This window comes from Brassica napus, chromosome A10 (assembly GCF_020379485.1).
Source record: "Brassica napus cultivar Da-Ae chromosome A10, Da-Ae, whole genome shotgun sequence".
NCBI classification, from domain to species: Eukaryota; Viridiplantae; Streptophyta; class Magnoliopsida; order Brassicales; family Brassicaceae; genus Brassica; species Brassica napus.
In genome coordinates this window covers 8,094,764-8,119,088 of record NC_063443.1, presented here as the reverse complement: position 1 = coordinate 8,119,088, position 24,325 = coordinate 8,094,764, and the positions used below count along the sequence as shown (strand labels likewise).

The following is a 24,325-nucleotide window of genomic DNA, read 5'->3' as shown; positions in this document are numbered from 1 at the left end:
TCTATTAAGACGCTGCATCTGGAAATTAGCATTGTTGTTCATTTAGACACTATGTCACTATAATGCAGAATTTAAATGTAGCATAGATAAAATCTTGCACAGGTTTTAGAGCTTCATTGACTTTGATCGGCGACCATTACAAACCCGCTTTGGTAAAGTATCGAGCTTCATTGAAAGTTGAGGATGCAGCGGCGATGAGGACATGGAGTTTTGGGTCTCCCAGCCCAATTAAACAGACAAGCCAGCGACACGGATTTCGGGTCCGGGATTATGACTAGAGACTCGTCTGTGTATCTTTCTTCTGTGTTGAGTCCGGAGAGGCGAAGTAACCCGTACGTGTATCATTTGAAAATGTAGTAGAGTAGTTTTAGTCGTATGGATTTGATTCAATTCATCGTTGGTAGTCTAAAGGTTATGCCCGTCTCAGGAAGTTCTATACAATTGTAAAAAAAATTTTAAGTTAACATAGTGTTAAAGCTCCACTTTATCACACATAAATGATTTGTTTCCCTTGAATGAGCTCACGCGACTAATGTCCATTACAACATACCACAAAAAAAAATACACTCCCACCAAAACTAAGTATTACACAACTAACATTACTTAAAATAATTCTAGCTTGTTAAATCACATAAGCACACAAGTGTTTGGTTCCTCCACCACAACTCTAGAATTCCCGTATGGCTGATAGTGCGAATTCGCATAGGACGAATGATATTGGTACGGGTAGTTCATATGCGTAACTGGAAAGGCAACAATTTCAGCCGGTTTAGTTGTATCAGGTTTAGCTGGAGCCGGTTTCGCCGGTTCAGGCTTTTTCTCAGGTGGTTTAACAACTTCAACCGAAACGATTTCTGCATTACACAGTTTCCTTAGCTTCATCACGAGAACCGGTGTATCAACTTCTCCAACTACTGTCATTTTCCCTGTTTTGTCATCCATTGTTATCGAAGTAACCCCTTGAGATCGAGAGACGGTCACAAACGCTTTCTTCCTGATTTTCTCATCGTGGACACTCAATTGCAACACAGCTTTCTGTAATTTCAAACTTGAGATCAGTATGGTTATAATTGTATATTTATGAAATAAGTTTGACTAAATGGTTTATATATATAACGATCAATCAAAGATCATTAAGTTAAATATAATTATTTTCAGATAGAAAAAATATGAAAGAAAAGGATACCTTAGCGGTCATGGCTGAAGAATACTAGAGTAAAGCTTGAGAAATTTCCGATATATTTATCAAAGAAAGAACGATATGAGGTATGGCTTGCGTCTTGCGATGTTGAACCTTCTGGATGACAATTGCAAGTAATAAGATATCTATTATATAGAAATTGCATAGGAAACTACTAGGAATCTAGTATTATGACCCACATATTTTTTTCTATTTTTAAATAGAAAAAAGAATTGCGACGACCATTGAAAGAGTAACGGGGTCAATCTTTATCTAACTTATTATAGCTAGTAATGCTTTGGTATGTGGTTGAAAAGTAAAATAAATGTAACGACGCAACGACGAAAGCAACGGGGGAAAAAAGTTTGACTGCTCATTTGGTTGCTTATACGACCTGGCCTACGTTGATTTGTGACCTTGTTGACCTATTTGGTCATGTAAGAACTTGTCAAGCAAGTTCTCTAGATTTTGTTCTAGAGATATGTTTTATAACATCCAAACGAAGACTGGATACTGGAATCAAACTGAGACTGAAGTCACAAAGATTTTTCAACAAAAAAAGTTATTGATCTTGGATTTTATTTGCGTTTGGTTACTTAGATATTTTGCTTATTCATCACGAGAAAACATAAATCTAGGATATACCTATATATTTAAGTTTCAAAAAAAAGAAATAATAAGATTATTGGTTATTTTATCTTTACTTTGATAAAAAGTTATAATAAACTGTTACATATATGATTTATTTTTTAAAAACAAAATCAGCATATATGAAAATAATATTACACGTGGTATATTATGAAAATGCCACTAATTTATGACTAGAGTTTCATCAATGGTAGTTTGGTCATTACTTACAGATTACATCATTTTTAATACAATGCACCATTTCACACTAGATTATTCTAGCATTTGATGTATTTTATTTTTATATTTCTATTGCACAATAAGAAAATCTTAGATTATTTTTAAAACAACTAGCCATATTCATAATTTTTATTAAAGTATTATTATTAAATATTAATTCAGTTTTATTTTTAGAAAATAAAATATTTTTATAATGTTTTAAATTATCTAATAGATAAAACGAATATTTTAAATAATCATTTTAGTAAATTTTAACAAGTAAGTATTATATTTATAATAATTGAGAATACTGTATTTAAAAAAAATACCCAACAACTTTCGTTTTAACAAAGATGAACGCTTCTAGCAAAAAAAAAAAATCAAACTGACATACACATAAACAAAAATTAAAATATATATTTTGATTTTTATTAAATTAAAGTTAGTAGAAAATAGTTATGTGATTTAAAAGAGCTTGTGTATAAAAATTCAGTTATAATTCAACGAAAACTATGTGGATATCCGCGATTTCGCGGGTATAAACATTTTATGAAAATTATATATTACTATTTTGCAATCATTGGACACATTTTTAGGAAACAAAATATACATATTGTGAGTATAAAAATATCATTAGGTTTAGGTTACTTAGTTTTCTGTAATCTATGATTTATTGTATCACTGTTAATATAAATATGTATAAAATCGTTCTTATAATTATTTATATCATATCATATGTATTTATATGTATATTCAAAAAACTTATAATGTAATCTATGATATTTTTTTTTCTATAAACAAATTATTTTAATTCTTCTATCTTCAAAATGTTTAATTGTTTGTATGGTAATATATATTAGATTAGGTAGTTCTACGATTATTTTCATTTTTAAAATTTTAATTAAATAAATAAAAATTCAAATACCAACAACCAATCAAATTAACAGAATTAATTCTAAACTTCGGATATGAATGACACTTAAACAAAAATTACTTATGTGATTGCTCCGTAGAGGATTCAGCTAGATGGGTGCTATTAGACCTTGTAGATCATCCTTAATGTGATTTAAAGTTCATTCGAGTAAAACAGTGTTACATTAATACATCCCCTAGATATTATTTGTGAAGTGATTTCACACATGTTATCTCTACAATCATTTTTCACCAAAAAAATATGTTATTCACCAAAAAAATACGACATGACATAATAAAATTGATGACATGACATATGGTTAAAAGTGACATGGACAACTACATTTAATTTCAATTTCAATTTTTGGTAACTTTTGATAATATAGTAATAACTCATAAATCATTATTAAAATAAAAATATTCAAATATGTCATTAAATAATGCGATAAGGAAAATATAATATATTTTTTTAATTTCGAAATATTATTTAAATATATTTTTATAATCATATTTTTTATTATAAAACAATATTTTCAAAATTTTATACAATATTTTTTAAAAAAATTAAAATTTTTAATTGTATTATCATTTGTTTATTTTTGATATCTACAAATTTTTGAAATTCTTTTTAGTTTTATATTTTGGTAATTATAAAATTTGTATATCAATTTTACTTTACACAAGTTAATTTGATATATCTTAACCAAAATAAATAAATGAAAATCTATCTAAATTATAATTTTAAATATAACTTAAATATAATTTTAAATAAATCAAATTATTTGATGACAAAAAAAACAAATTATTTATTTTATCTTAATACTATGTTTGATTAAATTAGTATTTAGTATTTATATAAAAATATTGGTTTAAAATAATAAAATCGAAAAGACTAACAATTTTTTATTTTTAAAGACAACTAAAATTTAAAATTTTATGGATGCACTGGTGCAGGAAAACACCTTAGTGTCAAGTATAGTCATAAACCTCAATCAAATAAAAATCGACTTATATAGCTCGTCTCGTATGTATCTCGGTTTCAAACTCGACGCAAAAAAAAAAACTCAAACTCGACGAATGAAAAGATAACAAATCGTCATGGGAAAAGGTCCTCCTCACCTTGGTTTGAGAGACGGATTGTAAGATGCGGAATTGATATTAATATGGAGAAGACGAGGTAATGGCACGGTGGTTCAGGATGGGAGTGAAGCAATGATTTCAGGATTGAGTAACTTGACACGCAAGAGGCGGCCCAAGGCTTGATTCACTTCCTTGTAGCTCGTCCATGGCAAGGATCTCGGCTTACCGCGGAAACCGAGGTGAAGCCCAATGGCCTAACGAGTAGGGCTGTAGGGGTTTTGGATGACGGCCCATCGTTTATTGACTTGCGGTGCAAGTCTGATCAATTTTTTGGTTTTTAACCAGACTCCTTGAGGCGAGTTAGCAGCCGATTTTGGCTCTGGTGAGCAGGAGGCAGCCTGCTATGATGCCTGGAGATGCCCCGTGGCAGAGGAAGCAGCTCTCGTGGTTTGAGATTAAAGCCTCTCGGCTTGCTTCCTCTTCTTGGCTCAGCTGAGGCGACGTGATGGATGGACACGGCGGTTCAAGGAGGTGTCGGCAGCGATAAAGGTTTTTAGCTAGATCTAGTCTTATGTTTTGTCTCTTGGCCTGGAAGAAGTGATCATGTCTATTTATACACGTCTAAGGCTTCAGAAAAAGGGAAAAATAAAATTTAGGCAACAGATATTCTATGAAATATTCAACCGAATTTAGGCAACAAATTGTAACGTCCCGAGTTGTGATATATAAAAAAGCTTAAGATAATTGATTTGTCTATCTATATCATCAAAGTTGACTTATTTTTTCCGTCACACATCCGTTTAGAACTCCAGAGTTAAACGTGCTTGGATTGGAGTACTGAAAACATGGGTGACCTATTGTGAAGTGATTTGCGATACAGTGTGACGGGCATGGATGGTCCATTAACTGTAGTGATTGCAGGGTCAATGATTTCGAGCATTTGGAAAAAATTAACGAACCGACCGTTGGAACGAGATGGGGTCCACGGTCCGAGTGAACGGGCATGGATGGCCCATTAACTGTAGGCAGTCGAGCCGTTATAAGTGGTATCAGAACTCGTTTGCCATCTTGGTTTTGACCCGAGAGACGTCTTGAGATCTGTCGTGGTGCACAACGAGAACGTTGCGTTCTTTGAGAAATGGTGAATTGTAACATCTCAAGTTGTGAGATATGGAAATACTTAAGATGATTGATTTGGCTACCTATGTCATCAAAGTTGACTTATCTTTTCCGTCATACATCCCTTTAGAACTCTAGAGTTAAGCGTGCTTAGGCTGGAGTAGTGAAAAGATGGATGATCTATCGGGAAGTGATTCGTGATACCGTGTGCGTGAGGCCAAAACACGGAAAAAGATCGGGTGGTGATTGAAGGGTCAGTAAACAATGATTTCGAGCTTTCGGAAAAAAATAACGGGCCGATCATTGGAATGGGATGGGCCCACAGGCCGAGAGAGGGCGTTGGGTGGTCCATTAGACGTGGGCGGTCGGGGCGTTACAAGTCGTATCAAAGCTGGTTAGCCGTCTCGGTTATAATCCAAGAGGCGTCTTGAGACCTGTCGTGGGGTGTAACGAATATGTTACGAAAATGTCATGTGGTAATTGCAAGGTAAGTAAACAATGATTTTGAGTCTTGGAAAATTAACAACCATCCGTCTGGGACCCACGGACCGAGAGAGCGGAAATGGGTGGTCCATTAGCCATGGACAATCGGGACATTACACATATATTCTATGAAACATTCAACTCATAATGTACTTTTCGTTGCTTTTAGAAAATGACATTCTATCCCCATGAGTACTCTATGAAATAATCAATATCACAAAGAATCACATCGTGTACGCCGGAGTGGGTGGGTTTCTTATATTTATCGTATTTTCTTCTAATTTTTCTTATCTGGCAATAAACATTTGCTTTTAGGTATAAATATTTGCCTCTATGAGTTTCTTTCTATATTTATCTTATTTTCTTCTAATTTTTCTTTTGTCAAAATTTCATTCATATAATGATGCACAAGTCAAATGATTTGGGAGGGAACCTAACATGAAAAAAGTAAACAAAGTATCGTGAAGCCCAGTCCCGAACATTTATGGGCTGGAAGCATGTTATGAACGAACGTAAATTAACTCGAACAAAGCAAACTTAAAAGTAAAAATGTACTGTAATAAATATCAGTATTACATGAAAGATAACATATCAACCCAAAAAATAAATTTATGGATTAAGTGTTTGTTGACAAATAAAATGTGAACATATATGTTGTCAATAAAGAAAAAATGTGAACTCATGAGTTGTGAACACATAAATTATAAATAAGATGTAGAGAAAAGTGTGATTGTTTCCAAAAGACTTGTAGACAAAGGAAATGTGGATGGTTGTTTGCATATCATAAGTGTGTCAATGACATTATGAACCATAGACACAGAGCCGTGCGGGCACTAACAGAAGCCCAAGGCGATAGAGAAATTTTTTTTTTTTTATGAATCTATAATTATAAAAGCTACTGTAGTTTAGTTTAGCAGAACCATAAAACACACATCTTTTTCATCTAAAATGTAAGAAACTATAGAACAAATCATTTAAGCGGATTTTAGGGAAAACAATTGTTTTCATATTTTGTTTGGTTTCTTAAAAACCCATGCATGTTTTCATTCTAATATATGTTTTTGGATTTTTGCTTACCCATTAAACTATTAATGAGGCTATGTTAAATAGTTTTTTTTATATAATATCTAACTAGGATAAAACATGCGCCTTGCGTAGTGTGAATTTAGATAAAAATTATTTAAGAAATATCGTATGAAAAAATAAAATTTATATTCTTGATCGAATTAATATTTTTGGCCCGTAAACATTTTTTAAAAACCTTTTTTGTTAATTACATAATTTGTTTACTGATGAGCTGATCCAATTTTTAAAAACATTTTAGGTCAAAAAATTACTTATCGCATAATAACCTAACGTTTAGGCCGAAGAATCTGAGGCCTACTATTTAGTTATAATGAAACTACGACAGCTCGGTTTTATATTATGATTTAGTAATTTAAAATTTAATTATGGTTATGAAAAATTTACATTTACGTGCCAATCCTATCTATCTTTAATATTTTTTTCATTTTTGTGTTGCTTTTTTCATTTTGGTTATTGCTCGATATAAATATTGATTTTTAGTTTATTCTCATTTCGTTATTTTGTTTTTACCTTGGATTTAGAAAATGTTTAAAATTTAAAATTATTAAAGAGATAAATACTTAGGTTAAGATCTGTGCCTTGTGCACAATAAATATTTTATATTTATTACTTATTTTATATTTTCTGCATATTATGAAATAATAAAATAATAATTATATATTAAATAACTAAAAAATTAGTTACTATTATGTAATAAATTGGTGTGTGCATATAAATCAAACGACTGCCCTTCTTTACTCGCAATCATTTTAGGGTAAATAAATCAAAACAATAAATCTTATCTACAATATATGATATATAATTAAATTTCAATGATATTAACATAGATATATAGTATACTTTTAATATGAATATTTATTAAATGAGGTTTCTACTCATATGATTTTATGATTATTTGCATACTTATGTAACAAAATTTTACACCAATGATTTTTTTAATGTGGAATGTTTAGTGTTTTCAATAATTTATAATCATTTTAAAAAACCATGAATATTTCAATATTAAAATATTAACTTTTCAATATATGTTCAACGCATATATCAAAATATAAATATGTATTTTCATATGATGTAGAGATTGATTTAAACAATATGAAATATATATATATATATATATATATATATATATATATATATATATATATATTAACATAAACACCTATTAAAATAAAATTATTTATTTATATGATTTAAAATTTTTTGTATCTTATTATAGAAAAAAAATTAAAACCTTGATCACAAAAGTATATGTGAGAGTTTTAATAGTTTCAGTAATTTATACTCTTTTTAAAAATTCAAAATACAACATATACAAAAAAAAATCTAAAATTTATTATATGATTAATGTAATTGTGTAATTTATTTTAATAATAAATAATTAAACAAAAACGATAGAAAGTATAGAGATTGTTAGCAAATCTTTATTATATAAAATCATTAATTATTATATATATCTTAATCGCATTAGGTAATTTTGTAGGTTTTATTTAAGAAAATAATATATAATAATTTCAATTTGATTAAATGAATGGTCCATAATGGACATAATATATAATATAACATTCTCTGGCAATTTAATTTCAAACTAACAAAATTATCAATTAATTCTCAAGCCGCTACGTAAGCAAAATTAGCATTCTAATTACGTGACAACTCAGAATGATTTTTTTTTAAATTTGTACAAACTACATGTTATAACTTTTTAAATGTTTATCTATTAATATATAGGGGATTCAGTGAAATAAAACATTAGAAATGCTTTTAAACTTTTTAAATATGCATGCCCTTAAGTCATGTTACAAAAAAAAAATTGATGTCCTAGGCCAATGTTTATTTTTTTCCTCATGTGAGCACGGCTCTGCATAGACATATGGATGTGGTTATTGATGTATTATAACCTTAAAATATCTTCCCTCTTAGTTTAGTTTAGTTTAAATTAGATCAGGTGTGACTGTGGACTAAACAAATATGGATAAGAAAGCATAGATCATGTGAATAATTGTTTATAAATTATAAATGTGAAAATATTGTGGAACAAAGAGAAGTGATGCATATGGTTGCAATAAAAGAAAAATAAACATGTTGTGATGGATTCTAAGACTAAAATTAATTGTAACAAATTTGTGACATATCAGAGATAAATATGTTATTTTAATCACAAACTAGATTTTGATTCCCCCTTTGTTTATGTTTAAAAAAATATTTTCAGATAAATATGTTATTTTAAAATAATTTGAAGAATTAATGTGTTAGTTGATTTTCTTTTTCTACATATATTATGTACTTTCTACAAATACTTACGTTAACATAAATACCGTTTAATTTTTTCCAATAAGACTCAGAAAGAGAAAGTTGAAGAAAAAAACATGATAATCGAGCTCTGTTAATGTGAACTTATATTCTGATCAGAAAATATGCTCTCTGGCATCTCACCGGATTGTTCTGTGTTATGCTTCCAAGTATAAAGAGTCCAAGATTTGATTGTCTACCCGGTTTTAAACGACTTGACTTTGTTGACGCTAGTAAATGTCATGGCCATTGATTTTTTTTTTTAACTCAAATTTCAACTTTCATTTAACCTTCTTGTTCTCCATAGATAGAAATGTCATTCCTAACTTTAAATTTCACCAACTTGGCTCTACAGAATATAACTTAGGGACATTAGACGTGTAAGTAAAAGTCTCCTTTGCTATCCTGTCAGCAGCCTTATTCCCTCCTCTTGGACTAAACTGCACTGCAACTTCAGGTATTTTGGACAGAAGATGAGATATAACCTGTAAAGTTGGCTGAAGAATGAGCCAGACTGTTTCCTCTCCATTTAGCATCTTTGCAAGGGTCAAAGAGTCAGTTTCAAAGATCACTCTCTTGTACCCAAACCTTACCAAAGTCTCAGCTGCCCATTGCAACGCCTCCGCTTCTGTCTCAATGCTCGACCCTAACCTTTGAATCGCTCTTGCTCCCGCCCAAATTAGCTTCTCTTTATTATCTCGACAGATCCAACCGAGTCCACAGTTCTCTCTGTCTTTGTGCCACGCACCATCAGTGTTACACTTGAGCCAATTTGTCGGGGGTGGCTTCCATTTCTGAACCGGATTCACACTTGGGGTCCTACTTACAGTTTTCTTTTCAACCTCACCTTTTTAACCCCTCTCCCTTTCCTTCCATTCCTCTGCGTCCTCTCTTGCTTTCCAGAGAATGCTCATTGATTTTCTTAATTCTAGATTGAAGATGATTGTATTTATAAGACGTTAGGTTGGTAAAAACAATCTTTAATGGGATCTAATATTCCCATATTTATCATTTGTTTTCGAGTAATTAACTAATTAAGATTTGCAATATATGTTTTACTATGTGTGGAGGATAAATAATTAGGATTTGCAATATATATTTTTAATCTAATCAAAATACTTTTTATTTTGTGACAAATGATAATCTAATCGAGATATTCATATCCCGTAAAATGCTAAAAGTTATTAAAGTTCCTATATTTGGTGGATAGCAATATTTTGAAAGTTAAATACAAATATTAGGTAATTAATGATTAATTTAGTGTTACATAAGTTATTTCTAGGAATATAAGTTAAATAATGTCCAATATTTTCGGAATGAAAATTTAATATATTAAAGCTCTACATCGTGAGTATTAACGAAACCTTCATAATATTAAGTTTGTTAGAAAGATGATATAGTTACCATGAAAATATATCTCGTATAATTGGGGCAAAATGATATTTCTAACTATTTGGTTAGTCTTCAAAATAGGATAAAAGTTAACACTAAATGGAAAATATTAATAGAAATTATATCACCTCTTCCAATTGAAAATTAATTCTATCAAAATACTGTTACAAAATACCTAAAATTCAAAATCAATCATAAAAATCGTATTTGTTTAACAAATTAATGTTTTCGAGAACTATTTTATATTTATGGAATTTAAACAGATGTGATGATTTTACACTAAATACATGGTATCTGGTTTATGTTTTAGGGGTTGGCGTTTTATTTTACGGTTTACAAAAAGTCTTGTTTTTTTTGTCTAGTTAATTATGCTATTACAAATTATGAGAAACATTACATAGACGATATTACAACCGACAATTCTACCTGCCTTATGAGGATTCACGCATGACTGCATCACCCTGAGTAACCGTATGAGATCCATTCCTGACGGTATTCTTTGCGCCATACTGAAAATCTCTTGTAAGCATTTTTTCTAATTTTCTGCATAATTTAAATTTACCTTCTCCGAGAATTGAAACCCAAACTTTTTTTTATAGAAATTGCGTTGTCTGGAATTTGAACCTCAGACCAGGGTGTAAAAACCTTAAAACCTTGACCATTAAGCCACAGTGCTTCCACAAAGTCTTGTTATGAGTAGTATTAATTCATTAAAAATATATAGCATAAATTTTGTAGGGGTGAATGTTATTATAAGCTCAGACCTTTGTATTTGTAAATATATGAATGATGTTATACAAACTTTATGTAGAGACCAAACCCACTAAGAAAAAATGCTTGCAAATTCAAAAATCTGATTAACGTGAGTAAATAATCAAAATGAACTTAAGGGTTAGGGTTATGATTTTATGGGCCTTGAGTTTTGTCATTATAACTTGATTCGATGGCCTTCAGTTCGTTGGGATTTTTAAATCGTCAAATTAAATTTTATGATTGGTTGATTAATAGGTGGCTAAAACAATTAAAAAAATTAAAATAAGGAAATGATATTTCTTGTAAATAACTTCAAAACTAAGAGCACCATTAACTTTGGATGGTTAAGGGGTGCTTAACATTTTTTTAATTAAAAAAAAGAAAGAGAAGAAGAAAAAGAAGAATAAGAAGTGTTTAATTAGACATCACAAGTGGATGTTATTTACAGTGTTCGCAGGTTCCACGGATACGTGACAACTCGTAATTGGTTGCTACTAATCGCCTAAGCAATTTTAGGGTTAATGGTGTTCTAAAGAGCTTTGATAATATAGATTTGTAGATAGTTCCTCACAATATTTGTAACTGGTTATGTCGTAATTAATTTTGGTTGCGACTAGTGACATAAATGTGACAAAAATAAGATGACGTAATAGCCGTGACATAATTGTGAAACAGCTTAACGTTGAAATTCTAACGAATTTATGACTGAATATTAAGTATCAGTTTATGACATAGAAAGATCAAAGACTATATTTTAGTGACTAACTAGTACAAACTAGGCTTTGGCATTCGGGGTCTCAATCGGGTTTCGGTTTTATCCAATCGGGTTTCGGTTTTTCGGGTTTATCAAAATCAATTCCATTCGGATTATATGAAAGTTCGGTTCGGAACCGGTTCGGGTTCTATCAGGTTCGGGCTGGGATTAGTAAATCTTCAAAGAACCGGTACAACCCAATATACTTTCGGATTCGGATCTCAATTGATTTTTTGGTTTAAAAGTACTTGATTTTTACCTATTTTATAACCAAAACATGAGTAAAATCGGTTCTTCAGTTTTAAAATACCTGATTTGTACCTATTTTGTAACCAAAACTTAAGTAAAATAGATTCAAAAATAAGGAACATCAACCATGATCATTCAAAATCAAACGAAAAGTAAACATATTTATTGATAAAAAGAAAACCAAATAAATAAAAGCATAAAACGGTAACCAAGTTCTCATGAAATGAGAAACACTGTTTAACGACAACAAATCTAAATCTAAATACTTCAAGATTCAACGGCCATCTTTAACCATCAACCTTCATGTAATAGAACCACCAACCTTCATGTAATAGATAAGTATTTTAGATGTTCAATATTTCTTAGTGTATTTTGGATACATATTAGGAATTGAGATCATGTTTGGTACAAGATCTTTTCGAGGTTTTGAATGTTTCGGGTTCTATCGGATATCCATTTAGATTCGGGTTCAGTTCGGATAATACTCATAACTCGAAATACCACAAAACAAGATCCATTCGGTATTTACGTCGGGTTCGGATCGGTTCGGATTCATTTTATCGGATCGGATTCGGTTCGAGTTTTCGGGTTCGGTTTATTTGCCCAGCCTTAATACAAACCGATGAGAAAAAAATTGTTACTAGTTGTGAGTTTAAAATGTAGCAAATATTTTTAATTGTATTTAAAAATGTATAAACTAATTTAGTTATTATATATATTCAAAACAAAAAAAATCAATTATTACCAAAAAAGTTGCATATAGATCTGTAAAATCTTCGTAATTAGTCTTGAATCTTAGATAGTCACATTTTTAAAATAAAATATTGCATGTCTATCTCAGAGTCTTTTGTGGTTAAATAGCTATAAACCACACATTGTAGAAATGTAGATCTACGATTAGCCACAAAGCAATTGTGTGAATATGTACATACAATGTAATTTGTGGTTATTCGAATATAGTAAAACTTCGGACTGGTTACAAAACAGTTGTAAAAATGATAGTCCAGCATTAGCTATAATATCCCCATATACTAATCATGTAGCATTAGAACATATTTTTGTAATCACGTATCATCACGAAATGATTCTTAAAATTTTTTAAAAAATATGTTGGTCCATACAAACATATACTATATTTTTTATTAAACTAACTATCAAATTAATTAGTATTGTACAAAAGAATATTTTTTCTTTCTTTAAATAAAAGCTATAGAATTACCTAATATGGTTAACATATATATGACAATTAATGATTATGAATAATACTTATTTGATAACAATTTTTTTACCCTCTTTTTTTTGTAAATTTTATGTTATATTAAAAAAAGGGACATTTGCTAAAACCAACCCAAATATTCAAGTCAAATGTAAAAGTGTACCCCACTTTCAGTCAAATGCAAAACCAACCTAAAGGAGTAGTGAAAGTACTATTTCACCCTTATGACCAAACAAAAAACATAAATATATTTTACGTTTCTATCCTTTGGAAGTCTACACGTAATAAAAGAAGTCTACATATATATAGACTTCCTACGAAGTCTACTTTATAGACTTGTTTTGTAGTCTACACTCTAATTTGGTCTACTAATTTAATTTTGAAAATGTATAAAAATAATTATTGTGATATTTTTAATTAATCATCAATATAATGGATAATATGAAGTAAATAAATTAAAATTTCATATAATCGAACAATTTTGAAGAATATATACTAATTTGGTTATCATGTGCTAGACTATGTTCATAGTTTAGAAACAAAAGGTTCTAACATGTTATGTCTTTTAGTAGTTGATTTCATAGGGTTAGATTTTAGATTTTGTTTTTTTTTTGTTTTATTAACTTAAATCTGCATATTAATGTTTAGTAGTTTATATTTTGTATAAATGAGACTTTTTGATTATCAAGCAAAACATTTAGGGTTTGATATTTGTGGTTTAGGGTTTCGTAGACCTACAATAAAGTCTATTTATCTGAAGACGTCTTTTTCAGTCTATATTTTTCAATTTGTTTTACAAAAAAATCATTATATTTAAACTAAGTTAAGTTCCTTAAGAATAAAAAAGTGAAATCATATACTATAACTATTAAAAAATAAAGAAATAAATTTAATAAATCATATATTAAAATTATTAAAATAATAAAGAATAAACAACAATAATTAAATTATTATAGTAGACTTCCAAAAAGGTCTACTATGTTATAGTAAGATCTACTCCAAAATTTTAATTTTAGTAGACTTCAAACGAAGTCTACAGTATCGTAAATTTTAACCTAGTTACATTTTTGTCTCCCTATATAAACAAAATTTATTCAATCTCTCTCTAAAGTGGCTGCACAAGTTCTTAAAACTCTCTCCCTTCTCTCTAAAACTTTCTTTCTTCTCTCTAAAATTCTCTCAATTGTTTCTAAATCTCTCTCATTATCTTCTTTCTCTCTAAAATTTTCTCAAGTCTTTCTCACAATATTATCTTGTCATTTTAGATATTATGATTCATGGTTTTCATCTTCTCCTTTAAAAAATGTAAGTTTTAGATCTATAGATTTTAAATGTGTATTTTATGTTTATTTCTCACAATATTATCTTTTTTTGGTAGGTATTATCACTCATGGATTTCATCATCTCCTCTAAAAATGTAAGTTTTAGATTAATAGATTTTAAATATGTATTTACATGTTTATATTCAAATAAATTTATAGATCAAGCTCTCTACATTAATTTGCTACTAGTTTACCTTATAAATTATATTATGTAAAGTATTTTCAGATTTAAAATTATTTTCACATTTCAAAATATATAGATTTTTTCAGATCTGAAAATTATCAGACAGTGTAGACTTCTAAAGAAGTTTACTAAAGCTTGCAGACTTCATATGAAGTTTACTAAACCATAAAGTTTAAGCAGACTTCATTGGAAGTCTACAAAAATATGACTTTAATTTTTTTTCTATGTTTTTTAATAATTTTATCTTATTTTGCAGGTATTTTCTTCCATAGTTGTTCTCTTCTCCTCCTAGAAATGTAAGGTTTACATCTATAGATTTAAAATATGTGTTCTAGTATTTATATTCAAATAAAGTTACATATTAAAATTCATATTAATATGTCTTTAATTTATAACTATTTTGTCTATTAAATCATATTTTTAAAAGTTTTTTAGATTTAAACTTATTTCATATTTTTATTGTATTATTTTTCAGATCTATTTTTTTGATAGAGTAGACTTCATTTGAAATCTACTTAAAACTTACGGCTGGTAGACTTCAAATGAAGTCTACTAGCCTTGAATTTTAAGCAAATTTCATTAGAAGTTTACTCAAATATGATTTTAATTTTTATCTTATTTTTTAAAATTTTATTTTATTTTGCAGGTATTCTCTTCCAATATTTTCAAATCATCTTCCCAAAAATGTAAGCTTTCCATATATTCATTATAAGATATTTTGTGTTTATAATGAACTAAATTTATAGATTCATACATTATCTTTTTGCTTTGTTACAAGGATGACAAAAAACCATTTTTGAAATATTTTCCAGAACAAAATATTTTCAAATTTTCTAAATGCACACTTTTAAATATGAAAATTTTCCATTAGTGTAGACTTCAACTAAAGTCTACTAAACAATAACTTTACGTAGACTTAATAAAAAGTCTACTAAAATATGATTTTATTTTTTATCTTATGTTTTTCTCATAACTCTATCTTATTTGGCAGGTACTTTTTCCAAGACTTTATTTGAAGCATCAAGATTATGAAAAATCAAACATACTCAAGAATACTTTTTAATATATTGCTCTGTAATAACTTTCATAATAAAATATTAATTTTTAAATAATTTTTTAATGCATAATCTATAAACATTGTATTCATTTTTAGTTGTTTTCACTTGTATGATATTATTAATTTTTTGTTAGATATCAATTTTTTCACAAGATCTAACCAACCAAACAAGTAAAACCACCATAAGCTAAAATAATAACTAACACACATGTGAGAAGAAGAAAATCTATACAAAATTTTCCCAAAAATTTTCAAGAATAATACTAATCAAAACAATTTGCAATAAGTATCAAGTGTATAATTATAACACATTAAATTGTGAAATTCATCCAAGACCATTAAAATTTTACTAACATACACTGTAAAATAATTAAATCATGAAAAAATATGATGAATAATACACAAATACACTTTTAATAGAATTTACGACGTAGACTTCAACTGCAGTCTACATTTGTAGATTTACAAAAACGTCTACACTTATTATTTAACATATAGTCAATCCAAATTTTTTTAGTGTATTGGCGCAGGCTTGATACACAAAGGCGTACAAAGTGTGTCTTAGATAACTCGATCAAGTTCCGTACTTGTCGATTATTCGTGACAGGCATAAGAGGAGTATATTCCTATTCGGAGTCATTTGTTTTAAATGATGTTTGGTAAGGAATAGGTTAGCACCATCTTCTCAATTTTGTTGTCCAGATCATAATCTTCTTGTGTCATTTCAAGAAGTTTACCATGTGTACAGCCATCATGCACAAGGAACATTCTTCAACCTTTCCGATTCTTCATCTTTTTCGAATATTTTGTCACCCAAAATGTCTTTGGCCCATACTTCACACTCGCTCTAAGTTTCCAACCACATCCTTGAACACGACACTTAGCCACATACAGAGTTTTTGTTGTCTTATATGCTGAAAATGTAAAATTATATTCCACAGTCACCGACTTCAGCTTTGAAACAAGCTCAGCCTTACTAGCAAAACTATAAACGAAGACTTAGAAATACGTCTACAATTATTAGCTAACAACATTGTCAAATCAAATGAATTATACCTTCATAATTATAAAAAAAAAAATTATTTTCAAAATCACTCAAACCCATTAGGATTAACTAACACACACTGTCAAACAAAAAAACTAGAAAAAAATTAATGAATAATACACAAATTCACATTTTTATAGATTTTTCTATGAAGACTTAATATTTAGTCTCTGAAGATGTTGACGTTCTTTTCAGTTTACAGACGTAGACTGTCAAATAGGTCTACTCTTTGGGTTGGTTTTTGCAATTGACCATTTTACGGGTTGCTTTCTATAGTTGAATAAAAGTTGTAATTTTGTACATGTAGACTTTCATTTCAGTCTACAATTTAAAAAGGTTACTTTTTGCAATTGACCAGAATTCATCCAAGATTTGACTTTCAGAACTAGACTTCATATGCAGTCTACATGTTTGAATTTTTTTGAAAGAGGTTAGTTTTGCAATTGACCAAGTTTGACTTCAAATCAGTAGATTAAAATGAACGTCTACGGGTGTGTAGACTTCTTGTGAAGTCTACTCTCAAATCCGACGGGTTGGTTTTGCATTTGACCAAAATAAAAAAGTAGACTTTATACGCAGTCTACATTTTTTTTTTAAGATAAGAAGACTGCATATGAAGTCTACAATTTAATAAATTTTTGATTGCTTTTTAAACTTTTTGGTCAAACACAAAACTAACATTCCACGAAGTCAAAGTTTTGGTCAAATGCAAAACTGACCTTTTATAGACTTTGTTGGCAGTCTACATTTTGTAGACTTCCGTTGAAGTCTATTTTGAAAAGTCAAAAGTTCGGTCAAATGAAAAACTAACCTCTTTTAGGTAGACGTCTTAGTAAGTCTACCGAAAGTTTTATTTTTGTTGTCAAAGGTAAAGACGGAGACTACTGGGGAAGTCTGCGTTAGAAAAAAAATTTGTCTGCTCAATTGCAAAACTAACCCGTGCGTTGACAAATAGACTGCATCGTAAGTCTCCACGGAGGCGTAGACATACAAAACAGTCTACCGTCGCGACACAGATCTGAAAAAGAACGAAAACCATGTAAATAGTTACATTTTTCATGTGTAAAGCTTGTTTCCAACCTTTTCAACCGTCCAAACTCCAAATATGAGCAAAAAGAAGCATCTTTAACGATTCACTAATGAAGAAACTCGAAAATATGAAGTTTGTGATTATGAAAATGATAGTTATGAGAGTTTTTTAGATGGAAATGTAGAGGAGATGAGAGAAAATGAAGTTTTTTGGGTTATAATGAGAAAAAAAAGTGGTTGAAAATTGAATTCTAGAGCTTTAGAGCTCAAAAATGGTGGTTCATGGTGGTTGGAAAAATTGATGATGATGGCATTTTTGTAAATAAGAAGAAATGGTTAGGGTGTATTTGATTTTTTGTTAATTTCGAAATTAATAAAAAAATAAATAAAAATGGCAATTTTGTGAATAATTCAAAAACATAAGGATAGTATGGAAATTTTATTGATGAATAGTATGGACAAAAAAAAAAGGGTTGGTTTTGGATTTGACTTGAAAATATGGGTTGGTTTTGAAAAACACCCTTAAAAAAAAATTAAAAAATCACATTATAGCATATAAATAAAAATTTAGATTTTTTATTATATGCTATATTTTGAATTTTTTAACTATAAATTACTAAAAATGGTAAAAATCTCACATTAAAATTTTGTGATCAATGGTTTAACTTTTTTTTTCAAAAAAGATACAAATAATCATATATCATAGGGGTGAGCGTTTGGATATACTTTAGCATTTGTATCGGGTTTTAAGGATTTTCGGGTATTTTAGTATACAGGTATAGAACCCGTTCGGGTATTTCTACACTTCGGGTCGAGTTCAGGTATTTTATGTTTGGGTTTGGATATTTTGGTTCGGGTTCGAATATTTAAATTTTGAAAAAATAAAATAAATTATTCATTGTTTAAGTTTTTTGTACTTAAATATATTTTTAACTTAACTGGCTTTCTAATTTTTAAAAGATTAAACTATTAGTAGGTTTGGAGATAAAACTTTATAGAAAAACACTAATTTCGTTGTTGTTTTAAAATTTTAGATGCAATTTTTATTAATGTAAGAAACAAAAGCTTGATATGTATTTTAAGTGAGTAGCAAATGATTTTGTTCATAATTATATGTATATTATTTAATTTTGAGCAATGTGCATCACTAATATAAATATTTTGAATAAAAAGAGAGGAGTAAAATAGAAATATAAGGTTAAGTATACTTATGTTTGGTTATTTTTGGATATCCATTCCAGTTTGGATATTACCCTCTCTAAATTTAATAACCGTTCAGGTCTTTTGCTACTTTGGTTTGGATTTTCGGATCGGATTCAGACACGGGTTCGATTATCGGATAAAATGTCCAATCCTAATAAATCGTATGAATATAAAGTCTCATTAATATATATTTATATTCTATATATATATATATATATACTAATATCTTTTGAAATAAATTATATACTATATAAAAATATATAAATATGTTAATTTCAAAATCTGCAGTGAAAAATAATTGAGATCTTATTATTTTAATTTTGAATTTTGTATTGAAAAATCTCAAATTAAAAGTTTTGTGATTAACAGTTTAAATTTTTGCTACAACAAATATACAAATGTAACAAAAATCATATGAGTAGGAAGTGGGGGAAATTTTACTTATACACTTTACATGATACCACTTTTCACTTATACCACCACTCAAAGGACATTTTCATAAATAGCACATTCATTAATTGGTAAAAGACTAAACTAACCTAATCTTTACTTCAATCTATCGTCTCTTTCTTCTCCACCGTCGTGACCTTCTTCTCTCTCCTTTCGGATCCACCGTCTCTCTCTCCGTCGGATCCACCGTTTCTCTCTCCGTCAGATCTGCCGTCTCTCTTTCCGAGATCCATCGTCTCTCTCCCTGTGGAGATCGTTCTTCTCTCTCCGTTGAGATCTGTCGTCATCTCCGACGAGATCCATCGTCGTCTCCGTTGAGTTCCATCGTCACTCTCTCTCACGCATATATCGATAAGCAATTACGAGAATCACGATTCAAAACCTCAAAGATGTTGGCTCCTCTCCACGATTCACACTGGTATGTTTCTAATTTGTGTATTTTTTTTCTTCGATTCAAGTAATATTTTGGATTTGTTCTTTCTATTATAAAAAAAAAATCAACGAAGGTTGGTTTACAACAGGTCGATCTAAGAGAAAGAGTTTCAATAGTGAACATTGAGTTTTCAAAAAATTATAAACCTTTATAAATCTGGGTTAAAGTAATTTTAGGATTTTCGTTCCTCTGTTATTCAAAAAACAAATAAGGTTGATTTAGACTTGTCATTTTAATAGTTTTGGTTAGGAGAAATATTTTCGGATAGTGAACATTGTGTTAAAAAAATTATAACCTCTTATAAATCTGGGTTTTAAGATATTGTTGATAGTACAACTCAATGCTTTACAAGGTTTGGTTCTTGTTAGTTTGTGTTTGCCCTTGCGAGTCTTTTCCTTATATTCACTTATGTATCTATGAATAGGAGAGCTTTGTGTTTGGAGCCAGACAAAAACAAACAGTGCAACCTGGCCATCTGCTTGATGCGTATGGGTCGAATCCAAGAAGCTAAATCTCTGATTGATGCTGTGAGAGATTCTTCTGCAGAGATTGAGTTCGGAGATGAACCGTTCACGAAGTCTTACGACAGAGCCGTTGAGATGTTAGCAGAAGTGGAATCTAAAGATCCAGAAGATGGTCTTTCGGATAAGTTCTATGCGGGATGTTCATTTGCAAACGGAACAATGAAGGAAAACAAAGCTCCTCGAAACGCAAACAGGAACCACTCGCATGTTCCTCCTTCTCCAGAATCTGTTAGACAAACGTGAGAGAGGCTCTGTTGGTCCTAGGATGGATGAAACTGGCCCTTATCTTCCTACTGAGAAGGTTGATCAATTGCAAAGTTCTGATACAAGGGAAAGGAAGGTAGTCTTGCTGCAGCTTGGGCTCTAGCAAATCTATATTATCTTGCATGTTAGAAACCTCTTATAAGGGTTTATAAAACTATTTATAAGAACTTATAAATCATTTATAAGGTTTTATAAATATATTTATAAAAGTTTATGAATCTGTATATAAGGGTTTATAAAAATATTATAAGAGTTTAATAATCTTCATACCACAATTTATAAGAGTTAATAAATCTTTTTCAAGAGTTTATAAATCTTTACAAACATTTAGTAGTAAAATATTCATAAAGCAAGTGTCTATAATTCTAATATAAATATTTGTAAATTATTATAATAAATAAAAAATATTTATAATGGTTTATAAAACAATTAATAAGACTTTATAAAATCAGTCTATAAAGTTTTTTAAATATATTATTAAAGTATAATTCATTTATAAGAGTTTATAAAATCAGTTTATAAGGGTTTATAAGGATTATAAATAATTAATAAATATTTATGAATAATTTATGAAGATTTAGAAATCATTTATAAACCTTTATCAATAGTTTATATATATTTCTCATGTGGTGGAAAACAGCGAGATGAGGCAGCAGAGGTTCGTGGGGATATTGAGTTTGCTGTATATCGTTGCGTTCTTAGCTAAGAATAAGAGCGAGTGTCTCCAAGAAGAATGGGGAGTGTTGGAGAAGTCTCCGGAGGCGGCTTTAGATGTGGATCAGACAATCTTCGTGACTGTTTTGTGGTGAATTATAGAATATTTCTGGATGTTGAATCGTTCTTGAGTGTAGATTTGCTCATGAATCATGATTGAACCTTACCGAGTCTATATATATATCCTTTAGTTGATTGTGGATGATGTTAATGATGTACCTCTGTTTGCTAAGAAAATCTGAGAAATGATATAATTGTTTTATAAAGAAGAGGCAGAGAAACCATATCAAATTATATCATCATAATAAAATCCTTATAAGGCTTTATAAATATAATAAATAATTTATAAATGTTTATAAATTATTTATGAAAATTTAGAAATCATTTATAAACATTTATCAATAGTTTATATATATTCCTATAAATGATTTATAAACCTTTATAAAATCACTTATAAGAATATACCGAATATTTTTAAGGTTTTATAAAATCATTTGTAAATATTTAGAAAGGTAATTTCATTTATAAAGTCTTAAAAATCATTTATATGAATATATAGAAACTTTTTATAAGGGTCTATAAATCATTTATAAGAATGTTTAAAATTATTTATAAGGGTTTATAAAATCATTTATGAGGATTTGTAGAATTTCAAAAGGTAATTCTTTTATGAAGTCTTATAAAATTTTATAGAGGCTTATAAATCTGTATATAAGAGTTTATAAAAATATTATAAGAGTTAATGTTGCAATGTCACAGACGCTGGACTTGACGTTGTTCGGGATCCATTCCACAAAGTAGGATGAGTTCTTGTTCTGGATGTTCATCATCTGCTCATCAACCTCCTTAGTGCTCAGCTTTCCACGGAACACAGTGGATGCAGTTAAGTAACGTCCGTGACGAGGGTCAGCAGCGCACATCATGTTCTTCGCATCCCACATCTGCTGGGTCAGCTCAGGGACACTGAAGGCACTGTATTGCTGTGATCCTCTCGATGTCAACAGAACAAAACCCACCATGAAGAAGTGGAGCCTTGGGAAAGGGATCAGGTTCACAGCGAGCTTCCTAAGGTCGGAGTTGAGTTGACCAGGGAAACAAAGACAGCATGTAACACCACTCATTGTAGCCGAGATGAGATGGTTCAGATCACCAACTAGCAAATCACACAAAACAAACAAGTCAAGACCCAAATGTTACATTAAGGTTAATATATACAGAGTCTTTTACTCACAGGAGGGGTTAGAAAGCTTGAGGGTATGGACGCAGATGTCGTAGAGAGCCTCATTGTCGAGAACCATACACTCGTCAGCGTTTCAACGAGCTGATGCACAGAGAGCGTTGCATTATATGGCTCAACAACAGTGTCATAGACCTTAGGAGAAGGAAACAAGAGTTATTTACTAAAAATTAAATTTGTTCCAAATATTTTTTTACACCTTTATAAATATATATATCTAGATTTCAAGATATTGTTAAAAGTACAACTCGACGATTTATAAATCTTTATAAAGAAGTATTTAAACAAGAGTTCAATTAATTTTAGGATTTGCTTCTTTCTGTTATCCAAAAAAAAAACAAATAAGGCTTAACTTGTTATTTGAATAGTTTTGGTTAAGATTAAGATTTTCGGATAGTGAACACTACATTTTTACAGAACTATAATTCCTTATAAATCTGAATTTTAGGATATTGTTAAAAGTACAACTGGACGATTTATAAGTCTTTATAAAGAAGTTTTCAAACAAAAGTGGATCGCATATGTCTATAAAAAACATATAAATGTGTGAACTTGGGAAGTCTTTGAGGAATGCTAGGCAAAATGAGTACAAGGAACTCAAAAATGATTTATAAACATTTATAAAAGAACTAAATGCAACAAAAGAAGTAACAAAGAACTCTGCATTAGAAGCATATGCTATTACTTCTTCAGCCTCACCCCTTCGTCTCTTTGTTTCCTCTAAATCTTGTTCATCCAATTTCTTGTAGCCACCACCACGACCTCCCCTATATGGAGAAAATAAATGAATAAGCACAGGTCTTTCAAGAGAACAGTGAACAACAGCCTATCAGGCTGAAACATAACGTTTCTTAATGCAAAACTTATTTGGCCAAAACATTTCAAGTGAGAAATCACATTTTGATGCATTAGGAGCTTTGTCATACTGAACATATTACCAAAGAAAGCATTCGGTCAAATTTCAGAAGATAATATTGTTTCCCCTTTTCCAGTTATCTACGAGGCCATGTTTAAAGATGAATAAGCTGATACGAAAACTACTATTATCGAACAAAAATCTTATAAATATATCCTAAATTCACCGCAAAAGCATCTATAATACCAATCCTCAGCTCAAATACTGTTAAAGAACAATACAAATGAAGGTTGTCATTGACATTGAGTCATACCTCACACCACATTCATTCTGACCAGGTTTATTGGTGTTGCAGACATTACATTTTAAATGCTTAGCCCAGTTGACATTGCCACACCTGATAATTAAAATATTAGAGCAAAAGAAACGGATTGCTCCTGCTTTGAAAACCAAAGTATATGACCACTAAAGACCGGAACGGCGGAACCAAAGCATATATATACCCACAGCACAAGTACACAAAATGCATAATTACCCAATGAAAACATTCTATTAGCTAAACTAGTAGAAAAGTAGTATAAACTTCTATATAACCTAAAATATACACAGATCGAGTTGCAGTTAGCCCTGAAACTACAAGATATTCAC

The 24,325-nt window shown here is 29.8% G+C and overlaps 2 protein-coding genes and 1 pseudogene across 4 annotated transcripts; all 3 read right to left on the bottom strand.

The window, feature by feature from the left end:
- Positions 1 to 441: 441 nt before the first annotated feature.
- LOC106406136 (heavy metal-associated isoprenylated plant protein 13-like) lies at positions 442 to 4,745 on the bottom strand. 3 transcript variants are annotated; one of them, XM_013846736.3, is made up of 3 exons: positions 4,058 to 4,745; positions 1,187 to 1,297; positions 442 to 1,035 (listed from the first exon to the last, which is right to left on the bottom strand). In XM_013846736.3, the coding sequence occupies exons 2-3, from the start codon at positions 1,196 to 1,198 to the stop codon at positions 628 to 630; spliced, it is 420 nt and encodes a 139-aa protein (XP_013702190.1). In that variant the 5' UTR covers positions 1,199 to 1,297; positions 4,058 to 4,745; the 3' UTR covers positions 442 to 627. The 3 variants fall into 3 exon arrangements, with proteins under 3 accessions (XP_013702190.1, XP_022548946.1, XP_022548947.1); XM_022693225.2 differs by having other exon boundaries at positions 1,187 to 1,294; XM_022693226.2 differs by lacking the exon at positions 1,187 to 1,297.
- A 4,585-nt stretch (positions 4,746 to 9,330) lies between these two features.
- LOC111201232 lies at positions 9,331 to 10,895 on the bottom strand. The gene is made up of 2 exons (XM_048742135.1): positions 10,818 to 10,895; positions 9,331 to 9,789 (listed from the first exon to the last, which is right to left on the bottom strand). The coding sequence occupies exons 1-2, from the start codon at positions 10,893 to 10,895 to the stop codon at positions 9,331 to 9,333; spliced, it is 537 nt and encodes a 178-aa protein (XP_048598092.1).
- An 8,234-nt stretch (positions 10,896 to 19,129) lies between these two features.
- LOC106417719 lies at positions 19,130 to 22,971 on the bottom strand (annotated as a pseudogene).
- Between the last annotated feature and the right edge of the window lie 1,354 nt (positions 22,972 to 24,325).